Raw genomic sequence first — 22,380 nt, forward strand, 5'->3', positions numbered from 1 at the left:
TTCAACTCTTACGGTAGCAACATCACCGGCTGGTTACACGATCCGGACGTTTTCTATATACCTTAGCTATAACTTTACACTGTCTAGCTATACCGAAACGATTAATTTAAGATTCACGACAGCTAGAACGGTGACAAAATCACGACGCTATACATTTCACTGTTTCAGATACCTGCTAGAATTCTTGTCTCTTGCACGGACAAGCTTATTCGCCATTCGATGTCTGGTTTAGTATTCAGTTATGTCGGATGTAGGGACTGTGTAAAAAATAAAAGAAAAAGGATGAGGACAAAGCAAGCAAAAGAAAAAGAGGTTGATGTGAGAAAAAACATGCGAACCCATCAAGCGGTGAGCAGTTGTAATGAATCGATTGTATCGATCGGACGTGAACCCCCCGTGGTATTCGATACACGACTCGAGATGTTTAGATTCTAATAGCGTGGTAGGAGGGATTCCCCAACACGAACGTCCGACCTCTACAGGTGGTATCTTATGAATCTTCTGAAAAGGAGGAGTTTGAAAAAAAGTAAAAGAGAGACAATAGCAGCTGAGGTAATCAGGCGAATCCCGACGACGTTCGCGTGCGCGGATGAACAGAACAAGGAGTCAGTTACTCCGTTGGAATCGTGAAAATAGGTAGGAGTTAAAAAGAAGAGAAGCTGAACAGTAGAGGTAATGGGTACCTATCGCAGACCAGATCCACACTTCAGCAGCGTATGGAGTATTAAAGCAGTGTGGCACAGTCGTATCAAGTGGTGGGGAGTCTCACTCCGATATGGGAGGAGTTCTTTCTTGAGTTTCCGAGAGAGGCTGTAAAGAGTAGAGGAGGACTGTTGCCACTGCTGCTGCTGCTCACCTGAGGTACAACTCAGGTGGCAGTTGCCCTGTAGCGAGGCACATCGTGCATCGGCGGCTCTTCGCTAACTTCGATATTGCCCATTTAAAATCACGAACAGAATACGTTCTCCACGACCACCTCGTCCACGATATGTGTACGAGCCACGTGCGCGATGTCCTTTTCGATTTACACCAACACACGATTACCGCGTCGCTATTAGAAGTTCGTCAATGGATTGATTTTTCGAACTGACCATCGTCTCACTTTTTTCGTTTCTCAACACTCTGCGGACTTCCGAAATTCCTTGATCAGGTGGACTTTTGGACACTTTGCAGAAACGGAAAAAAAATAAATAATAAATAATCGTGTTGTGATATGCAAGTTGATGAACTTCGACACTGACAAAGAACACAATATACAATATCAATTCGACAACAGTGTCCGTGAATTTTACTTCACCGTGCTCAACGTTACGATAAAGTGCCTTCGTTTTGATTATGTGTTTCGCTAGATCGGAGTCACGATTACGATGTCCGTTTAATGACATTTAAGTATGATAGTCTGGATATTCCGGTTGTAAAAGAGACTCGGAATGACATTGAACGAGTGCAAATTAGCAACTCGATTAAACCCAAGACTCCTATGAACTGGATTATTAGTTGTACGTCTCGTGTCCGCGAGTTTCAGCCAACCCGTTGATAAATCATGATGGGCGAGCTTATCCGCGTCTCAGGGAGAACCCCGGACGTTGCTGAATTTCTGAGGGAAGCGATGCTGTCCCAAAGATTCGCCGACGTTGCACTGTGTTGTCCGGGCGGTCAGAGGTTCCTTGCACATCGTCTGGTCCTATCGGCTGCAAGTCCATACCTCCAAGTGAGTCATTAAGGAAAAATATGATCAAGAACTTTTTTTTTTTCAATCAATCAATTTTTCATCGGATTTTTTCATGTACGCGTGTTCGGTTCGCATTCTACCGGTTAAAATATGATCGAACGGTGACCCGAGTCAAAACTGAGCGACTAGTGTTGACTGTCGATAGCTTGTAATTTGTCACGATTAATTAATTATAATAAACTCAATACGGTATTACACGACAAGTTGAGATACCTGTTATAATATAGTATCCCTCTCGGACTCTAACATCTTTCTATGACATTTTATAATCTCTCGTTTCACGTGTCGGACAGGTGCCTTTTGGCTATGGGGCAGGTATTGAAGCACCTGGTTAATTACTCGGCTGGTCGGATGCTCGTTTTCTCGTTCATACGGAGCGGCATGGGTACCGAAGGTTGATTTTACGATTCTCGATTATATCCAGAACTCCATAAATCAGCCGAACAATACTTAATCATTCGCGAATCCAACGTCGAACGTGTGACATTCATTGATATCGAATTCATTCCGAACGGGCGCTAAAATTGTTAATTCGAATGATCTCCGTGAAGCCCGGAGGGTCGACGTTTTTATGGTTATCGTGATTCCCGACAACCGTACGCGATTTTATTGTTTAGCGGCGAGCATTGAAATCAATGCCTGGGGTACGCAGAGTCGGAGACGAGGAACCGGAATCGACAATGGATTTCGTAATTCTGCACGGTGCAGTATAGAGTTATTCGAGCCGAGAACGCGTGCCTGAAACTTTACGGTCGAACGGAGTCCTCCTTCAAATTTTTCAATTCACCTTTTTCTGTTTTCTTTCGTCTTTTTGTTACACACATTCCAACGTATCAGCTGGTTTGTCGCGAGTAAGTCGATTTCCCGTGAATAAAAAGAGATGCAAAACGAACGTGGACGACTATCAGATTCGAAGACAACGTGATTTCTATCGTTGAAATCGTTATTCCGAAGAGGGTAATTTATAGATCAATTTCGTAATTGATATGAGAATAACCGCGAGCGTTTAAACGTTTGATTATTTAGTTGTTCCGTCAACGGAAATCTAACTGTAAGTAGAAGTCTAGAAATCTTGCTCTGCTCGCCCGTATATACCTATGAATAATCCATAGGTACCTACGTACGTACGTACATGCGTGTAAACCTGAGGTTCATGACCGTGTTATGAGACAGTTAATTCAAGTATACTATATTACCCATATGTGCGATATGTTCTTTCCAATACGTACCTATACACAGAAATACAGAGAAAACGTCGCATCTTCGCGTGAGAGATATTTCTCAAATTCCAATTGAATTAACCAACCAAGCCCCTATAATAATATTAAATCCCAATGAATGGAGAATTTCTTAATCATATTCATGGGATTTGTTATTATTATCAGTTTTTGTTGTTAGTATAATTATTATTTTCCGAACACATTGACCTAGTCAAGAGTCCATGAACTTCGTCACACTTGAGAGCTGGATATTACAAGTGTAATAAATTTTTAGGATTGATCTATACCCGCAGTAAAAATGTCCCGGTAGAACGTTTTCAAACGCGTCGTGGCTTAGAAGCATCCGATTTTTTTTCCCATCATTTCCGTTTTTTTTTTTTTATTCACCTTTTAATACCCACATAATTCTGAACGTGAACCCGTTAGGATTCGATGGGCGGGTCAAAATATAAAAAAATTAGCAAAAATTGTAATAATAATAATAATAATAACAAACACCGTTATAGTTATACAGTTGTACCCCTGCAGATGAAAAAAAAAAATGGAAAAATGTTTAAAAAAAAAATAAACACGTATTTGATATTACAGGGAAAAAGAGGAGATAGGAATTAGGAGCGAAGAGAAACGTGATGTCGGTCATTAAGAAATCGTGTTCTTATCTTTGCGCGATCGGTCGTAAACGTGAAACATGAATAACGTCAGCATCGCCATCAACAAGATCTGCCATATGGTTTGATCTAACAATTTAGTGCCATGGGAGTAAAGCGAGATTTTAGTTTTTTGGGTCAGGTTTAAACTCGGTGGTCACTGCCACTCTGACCTTGATCATTAAGAAAAATAAAACGAGACAGCATATCAATTCCGTGAAAAATTGATGATCGAGCGGTCGAATGAGCTTGAAACGCGAGTCGTTTTTGGGTTTGGCTGACCCTAATTAACCCGAATGATTCTCATCCATATTTATTACAAATAGTTAGACAAACGAAGAGTTGCTGATTTCCGTTTCATCTACCTACTCGAGACTCCAGTGACCGACAAAGCCGCAGATACATACATATATATATATAACGATATCTTCCGGGCCACGAGTTATGAAAAAATCCGCAAACTGTACCCAAAATGGAAAAAACGAGTCAATAAAAAATAGAAGAAAGATATCCAACTGATTCAAGTTCCAATTCTAAAACCGGTTCGAATGCATTCGGGTTTACAGTTAAAATGGACCCATAATTTCTTCTCGATGGTTCGTCCAAGATTTTACGGTAGAATTGGTTGATTGAATCGCGATTATTGGGACCGTCTGAAATAGCCGAACGGGGAGGACCGATAGCTATAATTCATCCACCGACGAATACCCCGACTTTAAAAAATCAACGAACCCTGCTACACAATCTTTTACGTCCATATAGATCGATTCGATCCTTCCATTTCCTCTCTCTCTCTTTTTCAATATCGCCTACATCGAAACGCCGCGCGTGAAGTCGGTCGAATTAGACCCTCCATACGATAGCCGTACGATAGCACGTGTTATTTCGACCAAAAAAATAATCGTTTCAATTAGGCGATCGCTCCGAGTTAGTTAATTTTCGTCGTTGACTCGTCGATGTAACCAATATAATCCGACGCTGGTAATAATTACTTTCGTTCAATGAAGAATATCGCAGCTTTTTTTGTTTTTCCTTCTCCAGCACTCACGAATCGAAATACTTTCTAGCGAGTTCAGGTCCGCCTAGGTGTATAATTACAGTCACCATATTGTAAATTTATTTGATACATGCGCTGAATGTTGAATGTATAATTGTAATATTTTCATTCTTACGGGGTAATAAAACTTTGTTTTATACACACGCGAGTACGCACATATGGTTGATGGAGTGGTCTTTTATATGCTCGTAACCCTTTAACCCGGTAAAATTATGTGATCTTCATTCGGATATAATTCGATGGGAATAACAGCCGAACAAAGTCGCGGTTTCCATTACACGAACAACACATTTAAAAGTAATATATCTGTCAAGCCATTTCCTTTATTAAAGAGAAAAAGGAAAAAAAATAAATAAATAAAACACACATAAAGCATATATCCCTGAGAAATACCCAGTGAACTACTTTAATTAGGATCGTGTAACACCTCACGGCCTTTAGTATCGTCGATCATTAATTATTTATGTAATTAAATAATTTAGCCGCATAACACACACTCCGTAGCTATTTACGAGGCGATTTTTTTGTTTTTTTTGTTTTTACTTTTGATTCGGTTTTTTTTAACTATTCGCGTCGATATTAACACGTTGAAAACGTGTTGTTTTAAAACACACCGTGTATGGTAAATTACGTAATCAACCGATCAAGTGATGACTCGTACAGTCGATCGGATATAACACGCATTTATAATCGAGTTGTACAAAGGTGCGGATCACCGTAAGCTTGATAGCTAAAAAGAGATCGGTAACACATATCGTTCCGTCTGTCCCCCACGCTTATGGTATATCGCGTACAACGTAAGGAAAAAATAAAAAATAAAAGAAGAAGACGAAGAAGAAGAAGAAGTCTCAATAATATAACTCCTGAATAATTCAGTAACGATGTGCAGCGGGACGCTTATCTCAAGCCAAGAATCTTTCCCACACGAGAATCTCGACTCCCAGTTCACCGCGTCTGTCTAACTGTAGCCTAGCAATTCAGCGCGTTATTGCTGCTGTTGATGTTAATGTGAGTTACTGGTTAAGGAGTTCTTTGATATGGTCGCTCCGTATGTCACGTTCCAAAAATCGTGATCCCTCTGCAAAAAAAAAAAAAAAAACAGAAATAAATAAAAATAGAACTTTTTCGTTCTTCAACAAATGTTGGCTGTGCCCATCGAGCCGCCAACATCGTTTCAACGATGCCTCAACATAGTAAGTGTTGGAAGAACTCGGCCAGAAGGATCATAATTAAGTTATGCAAATCGGATTGAGTTACTATCAAAAACGGGGTGAGAGGGAATCGCTGTATTCCGAATATCAACGTTCCATCTTCTTTCGTAGAAGTAGAAAAAAGGTCGACGTAATTGCGGCCTTAATTTTCTCATTCGAAGAAATAAATGTTACCCGCATCGACCGTGCCGACATAAACAATTATTAATTTTATAATTGAACGTCGTCTAATTAGAAGGGGCAAGGCTGCTGGAGTTAAATTAACTAACGATTTCTACATTTCTTCGACTCGTCCATACGTCCGTTTGAATTTTACTCGCGGACTCCGACCATCTTCCTTTCACTTTGAAATCGTTCGCGAAGCGATACCTCGATCCCCCACGTACGAGGGGTGGCGATAGACGTTGAGAAAAATTTGTAATTTATTCACTCGTCTATTTTATTTAATAAAATCTTCTAGCGATCTATAGATCGGAATTAACGAATCCTCGAGGGACGCTATAATCCTGGTGCATAGAGTACACCGTCGTTGACCGTCTCGCGTGACTATCCATAACATATTTTCTTGATTTACACGGGATGTAACATACGGTAGAGTTGTGTATTATATATTATGTAATCTACACGTTTGCGCAGAAAGAAGATAAATACAAATAAGTTGTGTACATTTATATGCACGTGTGGAAGATGTATCACGTGGGCAGATCCGAGCGTGATACGTACGTACCGTATATAGCTATACCATTTCGTTGTACGTTACACCTGAGAAGTGTAAATTTTTTTCATCACAATTATACACGACTAAACATCGCGATAAATAGCCGTTTTGATTTTGCTATACATAAGTTATACGATTCTAACATTTAATCGGTTATAAATGTACGTCGTATACGGTTCTAAAGAAGGAGCCTGAACACGGGTCAGGGAAACGACGCGTCGTCTGGTTCGCTAACATGCTGAAGAGAATTGCAATTTACGGTAACTTATGGTCGCAGTGGCAATGACCCGGCCTTTTGCGATGATATTCTGCAATCTGACAACGCGTCTACACACGTCTCACTCGAACGCAATGTAGGAAGAAAATAAACACACTTCTCACCGTATCGAAAGATTTCATCGCCAGATTAATAACGGACAAAGAAAAAATCGGCAGCGGTTTCAGATTAATGATAAAGAAAGAAAAAAAAAAATCAATATTCGCGAGTCAATAAAAACGGTTGCAGTTCGTCCAAAGGATTATAGTTTTTCGGTGGGTTTTTTTTTTTTTTTTTTTTTTTCTCAGGTAGCGACGCAATAAATTCATAACGCCGAATATATGTTTTGTCGAAAATTTCTATCCGCGTTCAGAAACCAGATATAATTAATGAATTACCATCGGCCGTTCAATTAATCTAACAGAAATCGCAGCGGTGTAGCTGGACCTGCTGTGTCTATAATTCTAATTCGTTGAATTGTAAATGACGCAAGGGAAGAGGAAAAAAAGTAACATTCATACATCCTAATTAAGCTTGCTGCAGACACCAATATATTTCTTATCTGATTTCAATCGACGATCAAAATTCGACAAATTTCTCAACGGTGTCCTTTTTCTTCTCATTTTCAAATCGACCGTACGTTTCATCCGTGTCGGTATAGACACTATACCGTGTCTACCGTGAGTGAAAACAATCCATCAGATCTTGATTTCCTTTGCGGACGATGATACATCGATAACGATCAAAAGTGTCACCTCGATTTCTACGTTCATACCTTGTAATAAAAACCATTGTTCTGTATGTATAATATTTCGACACTCATGTATCCACGTGCAGGTATATACCGGTAAATCTGTACGTTACTATTCTTCATTTTCTGCACCTTCGGATATGTGGAACCACAGAGTATAATGTACGCGGCAAGTAGAGGCATTAAAAAGTTGTTTTGTTTTTTTTCTTCTTCTTCTCTTCTTATTCCTTATCGGGTTGCAGGGCGTGGGCCAACAATTCCATTACGATATAGTTGAAAGTGTTTGGTATCGATTAACCGCACGTTTTACAAGACGCTTGTGCGGACGCATACGTAATAGATAAATTTTTCGATCGAATCGGATCGAGGCCTAACGCAACCTCTCCGCACGTGAGGCGAAAAAGAAAATGAAAACTCGTTAGGAAAAAAGAAAGCCGAAAACTCACGGACTATCGTCCGTACAGGCTATTCCTTTAACCTTTTGCGTCCATTAGACCAGGAGACGGCGAAGTCGCAGCCGCAGTTACGCCTTACGTTGTGTCTTACGGTATACGCGAGACCGTTGGATGTACCAAAAGCGAAACGAGAGGAGAACGATCATTTCTCATGTCAACGGATTTATAGCTCCAGATGCAATCTATGGGATGTTGCTGCTGCTCGCGAGGAGCGGTGCGTCCACCGCATCGCATACAGATACGAAGTTTCGGACTTACTCCCTCGGCACATTATTCTTTTTCGTTCGTTTTATTTTTTCATTTTCCATTTTATTTATTTTTATTATTTTTGTTTGCGCGGATCAGAAGTAGTGGAGAAAAAATTTTCGACGCAACAAAACGAAGAAGGTGGAGAGAAAAAAATTCTTCACGGTAGCTCGTCCGAGAAATAAATGCGAAATGCTGAAGCCCATGTTACGGCTGCACCTGCGGCGAACTCTAAATAAGCGCAGCACGTTCCTCGCGAACAAGGTGTTTGAAAAAGTAGGGCTGCCCTTTACCGATGTCGCGAGTGAGGCGAAAAAGAAATTTTTTCCTCAACTTCTCTATTGAAATTGACATTGAAAACGTGAAATGGAATAAATCAACGCGAAACGAGAACGTCGTTCTTTCTTTCTCATTTCGTCGGTTCCGCAATTTGCGGCACATTCAATTTGGTTTAATAACCTCGGGGCTTGATAGACTCGCGATTATATACGAGTTATTAATTCGTCTATCTCTGGCAGCTCGTTCATAACTCAATATAACATTCAATTTAACTTTTCATTCTTTTCATTGGCTGACAATGAAACCGTCGAGAAATTTGACGTACACTGGAGTGCACGTGTATCGATAAAACGACTCAATTAAAACACGTATCGCTTTCAATTTTCAGGAGGTCCTTTTGGCGCACAGCAGATCCGCGGGAGGATTAACTTGCGAACCGATCACGGTGATACTGGCGGAAGTCGAGGGGCCGGAACTCGCTGCAATTTTGGGTTTGATCTACACCGGAAATGCGGCAATAGCACGACCGAGATTAGACGCGTTTTTGAGAGCGGCGCAAACTCTTCGCGTCAAATTACCGCCCCTACCGGAAATGATGACGTGTACGGAAGACTGCAAACCGGAAGATATCAAAGACGTTAAGTTAAACACGACCTATCTACGATGCGATCAGTACCCCCACTTACTACCATACAGAGGGTGGTTTCGGGAACACGAAGCTAACGTAGAATCTTACAACACGTACCATCTGAGAAAGAACGGCGATCTTAAAATTCACGAAAGTTCGGAAAATCTGAAAGTGCATCCCGCAAACGGTGAACTTCTCCGTGCGAACTCTAGGTACGGCTTACACGGTTCGTGTGATATCGGTGATGGTGATAAAGGTAACGATGATTCCCCGAGGAACACGGAGGATCTGAAAAGAAGACGTTCCGTAACGGAAGTTGTCGGATCGCCTGCGGTCGACGAATCTCCAGACGCGGAAGTAACGGCGATGAATCTCTGTAAAATTTCCGCTAACGTCGAACCCGATCGAAAAATCGAAATTGAGAACGAAAACGACGGCGTCGCGAGAAGCTTACGGTTTTCGGAGAGACGAGTTCACCTGCAAGGGATCGAGAACGTACAACAGCAGAGCAATTGTTTGACGAATTATTCAACCACGCAGAGGTCATTCGAGAAACGACGCGGTAGTCCGACGGAGACATCTTCGTCGCTAACGACGCTTCCGAGGGAAATCAGGAGACCGTCACCCGTGGAGAGCAAGGACAATTTTTCACTCGTTACGGGAGAACAGCGAGTGAACGCGTCCGACAATAGAAATTACGAAGCACCTAGTAAAATTTTGGAGAGTCTGTTCGATTTGAGAGTACCGTCTCTCCATCAAATGGGGAATTTAGAAACGCCGACGACCACCGAGAAGTTCAATTATATACAAAGTGAACAGAACTTGGTGTGCAGAGAGAGCTGCTGCAGGTGGAGACCACCCAGAAAACATGTAGCAAATCAAGTTACCGCATCCCCTTGGAGACAACTCACGAGACCCCACCATTCTCCTAAGCTAAAGTCCGTGATGCTGCAAAATCACCAAACGGCAGACAATAATTGCGTGAGTCTTTTTCTTTTCTTTTCATTTCTTTTCTCACCAACTTTTACAATTAGATAGGTGTATCAGAATTCACAATCGCATCACGGTTAGAGAAAAAAAGGGCTACATTTTATCGGCCTAATAATATATCAATGCAATTAAATTGACCGTCATCTTGATGGTTACGAAATTCAAATTTACCTATCGATTATACTCATTCGAATTTTTCTAAACTTGAAAAAATTTTTTCTTCATTTCGGCCAGCCCGTAACGACAATATTTTTTTGTCGCTGCAACAGGTTATCTCGTGCAACACGAAGGCCTTGAATAATTGATTGGCATTCAAATGAACATTTGCCATTGGCAATATCGTAGTTATATTCGTAGATATACATATATGTATAAATTTTATACAGTTATTTACACTTTATTGCATTTCCATTTTAACGACGAAACATCAAAATAATAATAACTATTATTTTTATAATAACCGACAAACGCGGTGTACGCTGGATACACGTTATTACGTGTATATCGGCGTGTAATAAGATGTAGCGATAGCCGTGTCGATATAAAAATCAATTAATAGGCCACGGCCTTTGATTTGCCACCGAAAAATATAGCCGCGATGCATCTAAATATCTTGTACACGAACAGTAAAACAAAACAAAAAAAAAAAAAACTCAGAGTTAGAACCCAAAAACCATCCGCTTCTTCTTTTTATTCTTCTGATCAGTTACAGACAAAAATTGACGATCCTCAGTCACGAAATCTACGATTATACAGTATAATACGAATCTCACGAGAAGATAATATGTCGAAATCAAATCCCGAATTAAAAAAAAAAAAAACAACAACAACAACAACAAAAAAACAAAGCGAAATAAAATTAGAAAATTTAAAAAAAAAAACGCGCGTGCAGGTAGACAAGGTTAATTGAAAAAAATCTAATTAACGGTTGAGCCAGCTACCAAATATGATCAACTTTAATATCCGTCATTCCATCAAAAAATCCCGATCCTGCACACCGCGCACTGTGAGAACTATTACGTTTCCATTTAACGGAAATTTTTTTTTCCAAACGAAAAATAATGAAACCAATTACCGATGTTCATTTATACCATATAAATTGGTGGCGATACTGAATTCCCTCGAATACCGACCATTTGTCAGTCCCCCGTGCAACCGTTCGCAAAAGCGGTATGTGATATATATATAAATATATATAAACGTATATACACACGTGTGTCAGTTCTCCAGTAAATACAGAATCGTGACTACTCGTACGTATATAGACACATGGCAGATAGGTATGTAATAATCTTCGTGTACGCGAGTGACTTAGCTGTGATAAAGTGCACAGCCAGTTAGCTATTGTGTGCCATGGGCAATGAATAAATTACAATAATTCATGTGAGTCAATTAAGTGCGTACAGAGAAAGAGAGAGAGAGAGAGGGAGAGAGAGAGGGAGATAGAGACGAACGAGTGCTACACCAAGTTGTGCTGTGGTAAAGTATAGCGGCAACGTGCATGTCACTGAACATGTCGGGTCGTTAAGAATGACTCCGCAACAGCGGCAGCGGTTCTACATCGGTGCAACGACGGCGTAACCTTATGTGACTCTTATTATAGCATATTAATTCATTTGAACTGCGCATTAAAATATTTTACATCAATCGTCGTAATTAACGATCAGATATCGCACGTAGGTATACACGTACGTACGCGTACAGAAAATTTTCACGAGATTTCAACCGATCCGAAATACTCGTCAGCCAGCTATTCAATTTCGGAAAAAAAAAACGCAAATGACTCACGTCCAACGGAACTCCAAACTTGTCGATTTTTTATCGTCGATGATTGAGATAAATTTGGCACGATGAGTGATAATTATTTATAAAATCGATCTCGATTACCTTACGAACGTTCGACGTTCCGTTGACTGATTCCAAATTATTTCGATCCAAATTATACACACGTCTACGCTCAGGTGGTCGAGAGTATAAATGGAAAGCTCGGCTTGCTCGCTTCGATAAAAAAAAAAGAGAAAAAAAAAATGAGAGATGATACAGAAGACTAAAATCTTCGAGTAATGTTGCACTTGAGCTCTTTCTTTCACCCTTTCCTTCTGTGTGCATTATGCAACAGTAAAACTGTGCGAAAATTGATGGCCAGGTAAAATTTATCGGTTGTGAGTCGTAACGAACCGAACGCATTCCTAAAAACACGATAGCAAACAGTGTTCACTCTCTCTCTGAAGCGCATTTGCCATAATTTCTTATTACACGCCGTTTACGAAGTTAACGATTTCTTATTTGTAGAACAAGAATGGAAACTACATAATATGTGTATATTATCTACGAATTTTCGAACGCTCATCTACACCTGTTATTACTTTACGGTGATAAAATTGATTGTAATGACTCTTCTCACCGTGCAGTATATCTTCACTCTTGATTCATCCCATAATTCGAGTCATCGATCCGCTTTTACGACGGCCTCCGGGCTTCCAGGAAAATTATTTCTGGTGCAATAATTCATTTGGTAAAAAAGGATTCTCCTCAATTTTTTTGCACACCGCACGTTCCTTCCCATCGTTACGACGCGAAGGAAAAACAATCGCCAAGCTCAAAGTTCTGAAATTGCGACTTATCAAAGCGTGAATAACGAGTCATAGAGATAAGAAGCTCGGTATAATTAGCGGTACGAATTGCCAGAAGACCGGTTTTAAAATCAACTGACACAGATAATAAGAATCATTAGATGATTTCTGAGTCATCGATTCGAATCTAAATATCGCTACGAGCGTCAATTTTTTTTTTTTCTATTCCTATTTTTTTCTATTCGAAAAAGGAAAAAAAAAATTCTTTCCATGTTCCATAGCTAAGATGAAAGTCGTGTACCTACATCATATAAATGTAAGCTCAAGACGGTATTGTAGGTGTGACGTTAATAAAACACGTTGTCGATTATAAAGCAATATAACTCATTGTCAGTACAAAAGTACCTCCAGATTTCAAATCCATGACTATTTTATACAGCCACAAAGAAAAAAAATTAGACATACCTACGATGTTTCGTTCCTAGCGATATCCTTCGATTTGTGCATCGCGTTGATCAGTTTTTTTATACCTCATTAATGATACCCGAATGAATGTATAATAGCCGAAATGAATACGATGAAACGATACAATACGTGTTAACACAATGTTTTCCCACGTGTTTAAAGATGTAGATTGAATTCATGCGGGATACGCTTTATTGTTAGTCAGAACTTGATCGAATACCCGTTAAGAATCGTTTGAGATATCGTGGTGGGATAAAAAAGAGTTGATTGTCGTTCTGTGTAGAAACTGTGAGTAGCGGATAACTTTTTTCTTTATAAATCGCGTTTTAAATCATTATGGCATCAGGAACAAGTTGAAAATACCTGTTTCCGATCGGGGGGCAGGTCACCTAACAGCGGTATGTACGTACGTACGTACGTATATATCTATGGTACGTAGCGATATAACTTTATATAGCGTATGTATACGTAACGTAAGAGTAGTTGGCGTGGTACAGTACGAACGCGAATGGCTTGGATAACTGATTGTGAGTTAAGCCTAACCGTTAGGGCGACCCTGAAAAACCTTACCAAGACTTCGGACAACTCACGCGATTCACAAGGGTATGTAAGATGAGAGCATGCCTAGAGCGAAAACTAGAAGGCAGTACGAAGAAGAGGACGAAGAAGAAAAAGAAAAATAAAGAGAAAAAAAATAAGTATGTATAAAAGAAGAGGAATAAGACCTACGTCTCGTGCTCGTTAAACGGTTAACCTGCGTTCCTTTGACTCAACTATCGTACTTTCCTTAATTCCTCACCTGCTATTCACACGACACCTTATTACCGCCCTTTTAACTCCTCAACTGTACCTCCGAAGAGTTTCCTCGGCTGAACAACTCCCGCCTTCCGGTGGAATGATCGTTCGATGACATGATGTTCGCGTATGAGTTGAAGTAAAAAAAAAAAAAACAAAAAAAACAAAAACAAAATACTTTTCAATCGCTTCGAGTATGTAAATAGTAAATATCTAGTTGATATTATAAGCGACACGTTACGGCGTCGCATTAGCTTATGACCTTATTACACGAGGTATCGCTAACCGATAGAAATAACTCGGTAAATTATAGATAAAGCTTCGAGATATACGAGGCGTTATTGCAATCGGGCGTCACCATCTAAACGCCGGTGGGCAAACTCGGTACACCTTGGTAAACGCGCGGGGGTACGCCGCAAATACAATCTTTGCAGTGCGGACCGATGGATGAAAAAACATTTGATAGATCGTACGGAATAAGACGTGAGATAACGCGACCTAAACTATTTAGGAAATTGTAAAAAAGAAAAAAAATAAAAACAAAAAAAAAATCACACTGAGAGTCTTATGCCCCTTTATGAACTTGAAGAGCGCTCTCGGTACCGTTAACCGACATTGTTCAATACGGCTTTCTAACGCGAAAAATGCGAACTCCGAGCTCCTCTCGTACACCGTTTCACGGTCAAATGATCGTCGTGCATACGATAAACGAAAAACTGATCACAGATTCGCATCTTTCTATGCAAATATTGATAGTGAATTCATAGAAACGTTCGATGTAATTGATTCGCGTAGCTTCCGTTGAAAGGAAATCATCAGTTGAAACGAACGAACGAACGAAAAAAGTATCGCAGTTACGATCTAATAGGATAAAAAGTACACCTCGTTGGATAAACGAAGGTGCAAAAAATTCATATCGTAGTAAATGTCACAGACGAGTTGCAGCCTCATAGAAATGTTTGTTTCATTTGCATGTTTGTCAGTTTCTTTTTCTTTGTTACTTCATTTTCACGCTGCTCCGTTAGCCGTAGTCTCGGTATAACTTGACCGATATTACGTAAGTCGACGAAGCGACGAGGTTTTGAAAAATGCTCGAATATCGTGTGCCAATTATGGCACCGCAAAGTACACGGATAATCGTCGGTAGCCAAAGTTTGTTAATCCTACAACTCGGACGTACGGTTACGATAGTAATAAGATGCGCCTAACTACGGAATTGTAAATCTCATTGGCGCTAGTAGAAAATGCGGTCATTACTACCGCTGTAAAAATTACGAGGTGCTAATTAAATTCATGTTTATATAAACGTATGTTTATAATACATATACATACGCATGCAAGCTGTAGCTGCGGCATGTTTGTTCTACGGGGGTAAAAGATGAACATTATATACGTAGCTTGTAGCAATTATCATTAATATAAATATATGTATATATATATATATATATATATATATATATATATATCGTCGTTAGCGGACTGATGCTAATTGGTAATCAAAATTTCTGAAATCGCAATCGAGAGACATAGGAAATGCATAATAAATACATAAAAACCTTGGCGTAATCGCACCATAAGCCACGCGTTGCATATAATAGACACTTTTTGCATCGCAGTCACATTTGAAAAAGTAAACCTAATTCGACATCGGTAATAACCGAAATAGAGACGTACGTACGTAACTACCGACTACGGTTTCCATTGATCTTACAAAAAACAATTCGGCAAAACTTGTTTCTTTTCGAAGTACACTCGAATCTTTCAACGTGTTCGAACGTCATCGGTATACGATATGGTAAAGGAATAAAAACTAAATGAAGGAGAAAAAAAATGTAAAATGAAAAAAGTCTGCCATTAGAAGTACGTATCAGCCTGACCGAGATTAGTAGAATGCCTAAGCGTAGAAAAGCTACGGCCACTGATCCGTACGCAGAAATTCTATTGAAAGGTATAGAGCTATCTAACGGTGCTTGACTCACGATGGTATAGAACCCAGTTGGTACTTATACTCCGAAAGTTTAGACCAATGTCCACGTTTCTATTTCTCGTTCCGTAGTTCTCACCATCAATCACCTTTCAAACGTCATGTTTTAGGAGCCTAATGGAAGACTGCAGAGGCTTTTGTCAACCGATGTAACGCGAATGGATACAATGGCACCCACGGGATGTCAGAACGTCATAAACGAACAGTATTCATTACCGGTCGGAAGTTCTCCGAGCTTGAACCACGGTTTCGATGTTCCTAACGCCGCTAACGCCGCGTATCCAAGCGATATCGAGATGCTGAGATTGAAGGAGAGAAAACTACAGGAATTTTACCGAGCGCAAATGCTGTTTCCCGGTCCTCAACCGATCAGGCCGTCCCCGGTGTCCTTCGGGGTCACCCAAAATTACTACCAAAATCAAGATTCTCCCCCTAACTTGCCTCCGCCAACCGTGGTTCCGATGCATCCGAATGCTCTGCCTGGTCTTCCGATCGGCGCTCCGATCACACTCCAAAACATGCCGACCCATCCAACTGCCGTCGAAGTTGCGGGTCAAAATTGTTTACCACCACCTCCTTGTAAACCGGAATTATCGCATCCGGTTAGCAGACTTTGCGATTCGACGAGGAGCGCCGAGCCCCAGATTAGTCACGACACAAATATGGACGTAGAAGAACCTCGAATTCTTTGTACATTGGGTGAAAAAACGAACGAGACAATGGCGCAGCTGAGCGATTCGAACAACAACAACCCCTCCGCCGGCGACGTTAGTCAAAATCGGGGGGCGTCCGGACCCGGATCGGTCACCTCCGACGATCACAGATGCGATCAGTGCGGAAAATCATTCGTCACAAGAGCGTCTCTCAAGGTGAGTGTCGACAATCGGTCAAGGTCAACGGTTTTTCTCTCTTTCGGCCGAGTACGCGAGAAGTGGTCGTGACGTCGATGTTTATTTACCTGTTCCAGGTTCACGCTCGGACGCATTCCGGAGAAAAACCATTCCAATGTTCGGATTGCGGCAAGCAGTTCTCTCAGCTGCGCAACTATAAATATCACCGCAGCGTTCACGAGGGTACGAGGGAGTTCGCCGCGACTTGTCCCGAGTGCGGAAAGTACTTCAACGACCGAGGTTACCTCAGTTCACACATGAAGATTCACCGGAATCGTAAAGAATACGCGTGCGGTGAGTGCGGTAAAAGCTTCAATCAGAGAGTAGCGTACAACATGCACGTCAGGATACACACCGGCGTCAAACCCCATCAATGCGAACAATGCGGTAAGGCATTTTCGCGGAAAATGTTATTGAAACAACACCTCAGAACTCACTCCGGCGAAAGACCCTACCAGTGTCAGGTGTGCCACAAGGCGTTCGCCGACAGATCGAACATGACTCTTCATACCCGATTGCATTCCGGTTTGAAACCGTATCAGTGTACCCTCTGTTCTAAGGCGTTCACGAAAAAACACCATCTGAAAACACACCTCAATTATCACACGGGTACCAAACCGTATTCGTGTCCGAATTGCGGCTTGAGGTTTTCACAAAGCAGCAACATGCGGACGCATTTCAAAAAGTGCGCGGTCAACAATCCAAATTCAAATCAGATGGTATCCAACGGGGATCGACTAAACGCTCAAGGTTCCCGAGAGATCGAAGTCTTGACGACCTTGAATAACGTCGGTCCGAGAACACCCTCCGCTGCCTTAACTCCGCCCAATTCCGACCAAGAATCCAGCGTTCTGCCCCCGTTATCTTCGCGAGGTTTACCGCCTGAGATTACCAAGTCGTGATCGACGCTATTTTTTCACACGATAGCTCGTTGCGAAGAGTATAGAAAATTTTTTGTAAATAAATTAGTTAGCTCCTTGTACAATGTCGCAATCCCATTCGGAACCGTCGGCATTTCTACGTTCGGACAATGAAGAGATCGTATTAAAGAATTCACCTTCGATTTCCAATCTCGTATATATTGAACAGGGTCAATCGAGATGAATGGTTTTCGGTTCGGTGTCGCCTTCGTTGAATCTCTCGGATCGGATCGTCCTTGCGCCGCCGACGATCCGATCCGTTCGTTCCCACAATCTTTTTCTCCACAATTCTATACGTGGAAAAAGTTGTCGATGAGATAATCAAGTATTGAAATAGAGTAATATATAATTTGTGTAATTCTATGTACATGTAATATATCGCAACGAATTTTTTAATATATATATATAAATATACGAATGAAAAAAAAAAAAATATGTGACGTAAAGAAGGGAAGATTTTAATCTGTGTTATACCCGCAATTTCCCACATCCTCAGGATGAGTATCCTGCATATCCTGGTGTACTCGGTAAGATATACCTATACGCAATAGAGTTAGTTGGCCGGAGATTTACCTGGTAGTTTTCTTTGATACGCCAGCTGTACATACGTACATATACCAAAGGGGGAGATAGAAGTTCGAGTAATCAATTTGAGCGAGCTGGTTCAGAACACTGCGTACCAGATGCGATCTTATTACAGTATATCCAAGGTATCATTTCTTCACCTGTTAACCCAACGACAACGACGAATACTACGGGAAAGAAGGAGAGGATCAAGAGGAACTGTAAGAAAGGAGATGGTAAATTTAGTTGCGAGGAGGACCGTGCGGACGATATTTCTTCTATAGCTGTACCGTTGTATACGTATACAGCGGTAGGGTTTGCGAGTCGTACAATAATGTAATATAGTACAGCAAAGGTTTAAGACGCTGCGAAGGCGTCGAGGACGGTGGAGCTGCCAGGAGTGGTGATACCGATGGTACAGATGCTTCTGCTGCCGCTGCTGCTGCTGCTGGTGATGATGATGATGATGATGACTATGATGATGATGATAGGGGATAGGAGTCGGTCGCTAGCAAATGAAATACATAATAATAAATCTCAGATACGCGCAAGACCTCGATTGCATCGTGGAATCTCAACTCCGGCATCCAACAGCAGCGGCAACGGCATATACAGCATCCCAACATCCACCGTGCAACATCCAACATTTGCTATTCTATAGCTTCGGGGACCTGAAACGAACGTTGAACATTCAGTGTACGTATATATACGTATACATATATACCCGCGTAGATTTCTGCTTTACTGACGAAGCGTAACGTGCAAACGTTTCCAGGTGTATCAGATTACGGAAGCGTATAGGCAACAAGCAAGCAAGTTTTTGAGATGAGCCCGATGCAACGTTCAGCTAAAACTATTGCCACGGGGTTAATTTAACTTTATGTTACCTACGCCTCACAAATCGTCCTTCTCCATGTAACAAAGAAGCTATTGAAAGTTTTTCATAATTTAATAAACGGTGTTTTTTTTTTTTTTTCTTTTAAAACCAAACATCAAACGCGATCGCGTTACAAACATTCCGGTTTATTAAAGCTGCGGGTATCGGTTTCAGAATTCGATAGCCGAGTTCAACGGGTATAACTTCATATCCACGTGGTAGAGCTTTTGCTATTCGTGACACGGCTTGACAGCGGCACAATGCAATTACCGTAATTACAGTCTCGCACTTTAAATCCAATGGCGTAAGACACACCTCGACGTATAGGTAGGTATAGGTATACGCATCGGTAAGTTACAGGCGATTCAGGCACAGGAAGGGACACGAGTGTGTCCCGGTGAGTACAACGCGTACACACAGCCGCGTGATTTGTGTGGGTGAAGAATGCTGAATTTTAATCTATTCGCATTGTGCCTACGCCCACGAGCCAGATCTGTCGGAATACCTTATATTATACCGATCGTTCGAACACCCACACCCGTGTGTTTTGAATAATCAAACTTTGGGTGAGTATGGTAGATCGGAAATTGGGACTGACTTCAATTTTTCGACAGATACTGAAAGGAACGTCCGGAATTGCCGCTAATTGGCGTATCGCGCATACGTGTAGAAGGTAATTAGAGTTATCTTATCAACTGTGCGGATACCGAAACAAGAAAATAACTTTATGCCGTTTATCGGGTGATAAAGTGGTCGGAATGATCTCATATAATATTCCACGATCCCATAGAGTAGCCTAATAACATAAATCTAGTTGCCTATCTCGTTACCTTATGCCGATCGGGTCTGGCACTTTGCTTCGATGTTGTTCTCAGTTCTTCTGCCGCGGCGATTTAAGTAAATCGGTAAGAAGAAAATGTAGTTCCACCGCAACAAGTTCTCTCCGAGCGTATAAGCCCGTGAATAAAATACGGAAATGTTGCCTCGGGTTTACTTTGTGGAATTGATTATTTCGATTACGGGAACAAATCTCTGCGCGGGAGGGTAGGTAGGTAGGTAGGTAGGTAGATAGGCAGAGGTTCTGAGGATATATTCTACGTTAGGCTAGTCACCTGATTCCGTATTAGAGATTCCGATCTCGAACCGAGCTATCCTCGCATTAACAAGTCGCACGTCTCTCTTTCCCTTTCACCATACGGTTACCCCTCTTCCATTGACGATAACGCGATCGTTCTTACTTTATACCTACGCTAGATCTTAGATAAGAGAACGCGGCACGACGTTGATAATTTCATGCTAAAACTGTATCCTCGCAACCGCACACCGACTCACTTTGCTCGAACGAACAAAAAAGAGGCATCGATATATCAATAATAAAAAAATATCAAACAAATTCGCGTTGTAAGTGTCAGGGTTGATAAATTCTCGAAAAAGATCATCGCATGATCTTACTCTCTCTGAAATTTTACAAACTACAAGACAACCAGCCATCTCTTCCAATACCTACGCGCGATCAATCATTGACAACTGCAGCGCCGGTCCAACTTATATTTTTTCTTTTTTTTTTTTTCAATATCCGTGACATTTCGTTGCGCAAAACAATCGCATACACACGTGTATATATATATATATATATATATATATATATATATATATATATATATATAAATTAATACGGTATTCGATTCATCGGAATGATCCCCAAACTTTTGTACCGCCATGGAATTTTAAGGCGTTGCATATCTACAAGGTGGTACCTTCGATTTTCGCTGTCCACTCACGGTTGGACGGTCAGAGAATCCAAAGCTATCGGAACCAGCCTCCATTTTTCCCGACGATCTGAGGATTTCCATAAAAATCCAAAAGATTCTGATCCACTTCTATTCTGGCCAAAAAATTCGGTCTTCCGATCCCGAATAAATACCCCACCGTTTGTGCATCGAGTGGAAGTAGAGGCAAGCAAGTTCGGACTCCGATGACAAGTTTTTGCATGGGGCCGGGGTCGTCTATAGCATACTTAATCTTCTCGTTGATCAACTGTTACTCGCAACTTTAGTCATTCGTAAGTCTCTTGGGTTTGTTGTTCCTGATTCGATATTGTATGTAATATCGTATTAAAAAGGCGTGGTGGAGGTGGTGGTTTCTGAACAAGTCAAAAATTTTTAGCATCTGGATCAAAGTCCGAGTCCGTCGAAATACACAGCGGTCTCTTTGATTAATTATGACGATTGTAAATTAATAGCATTGTGGGTTCCTTATTTTTTTTTTCTTTCTTTTTTTTTTTCTTTTCATTTTCTTGCGTGTGCAGTAGCAATGTGAGATAGCCTTTGAGGATATACTTCAATTGTCAGAGCAGCTTATCGTATGTTGACCGAATATGTTAATATATGTCAAGGGAGAGTAGGTACATAATTCCGTCACGGAGCCCATATTATACCTATACTTTCGATGCAAATTTATTTATAGGAGTCCACTATTAATTTAGATGTATCAGACAGATACACCGCGTGGTCGAAAAATCTCCTCACCGTACACCGTACTGTTACAAAACCAAAATGTCAAAACGGTTTCATACTGTTCACAAAAACAATTTCGAAGAAAAAGAAAAAAAAAAAACCAAAAATGTAAACAAATAAATGAAGAAAAAATTAAACGACGATGCAGCGTCCGTTGAAACACGATTCTTATTACGCCCTATTAACTTTTGAACGTTTATAAAAATCGACTTTCGATCAAAAACGGTATAATTATACCGCGCACGTCTCCCCGATGCTGATGTCGATCGCGGAGCACACGTACAAAATTTCACGTAACATCCGGTGGCAGGATAATTAGTCGATAACGGACTACTGTTCGATGTAATTAGTGCATAATCATGATTTCATAACTTCTTACAACGAAACTTCGTTGTGAGACGTAGAAATTCGTCGATTCCTTGGAAAAAATCACGCATGTGCCGATCGATGCGATCGAACGGCGATCGGATGATCGAACACACTTTATTATGGGATGAGTATAGAGTCTCGTTTTGAAGAGGATGTATAGATACAACTTGTAACGGGATCGAGTGATTAATCATAGAACGTCTGGACATCAAAAAACGTGTGCTGTGAGCCAGCTGA

General features: G+C 40.9%; 1 protein-coding gene across 1 annotated transcript; it reads left to right on the top strand.

The window, feature by feature from the left end:
- Nucleotides 1-677: 677 nt before the first annotated feature.
- On the top strand, nt 678-18,267 carry LOC105689078. Its single transcript, XM_012405835.3, has 4 exons — nt 678-1,711; nt 8,961-10,181; nt 16,118-16,876; nt 16,975-18,267. The coding sequence occupies exons 1-4, from the start codon at nt 1,544-1,546 to the stop codon at nt 17,797-17,799; spliced, it is 2,973 nt and encodes a 990-aa protein (XP_012261258.2). The 5' UTR covers nt 678-1,543; the 3' UTR covers nt 17,800-18,267.
- The last annotated feature ends 4,113 nt before the right edge of the window (nt 18,268-22,380 follow it).

This window comes from Athalia rosae, chromosome 2 (assembly GCF_917208135.1).
Source record: "Athalia rosae chromosome 2, iyAthRosa1.1, whole genome shotgun sequence".
Classification (NCBI taxonomy): domain Eukaryota; kingdom Metazoa; phylum Arthropoda; class Insecta; order Hymenoptera; family Athaliidae; genus Athalia; species Athalia rosae.

Bases quoted from the DNA above. Each gene is read 5' to 3' on its own strand.
- LOC105689078 (XM_012405835.3), top strand. From the start codon at position 1,544: ATGATGGGCGAGCTTATCCGCGTCTCAGGGAGAACCCCGGACGTTGCT. The intron at 1,712-8,960 runs GTGAGTCATTAA...TTCAATTTTCAG, and splicing joins CTGCAAGTCCATACCTCCAA to GAGGTCCTTTTGGCGCACAG. The intron at 10,182-16,117 runs GTGAGTCTTTTT...GTCATGTTTTAG, and splicing joins AAACGGCAGACAATAATTGC to GAGCCTAATGGAAGACTGCA.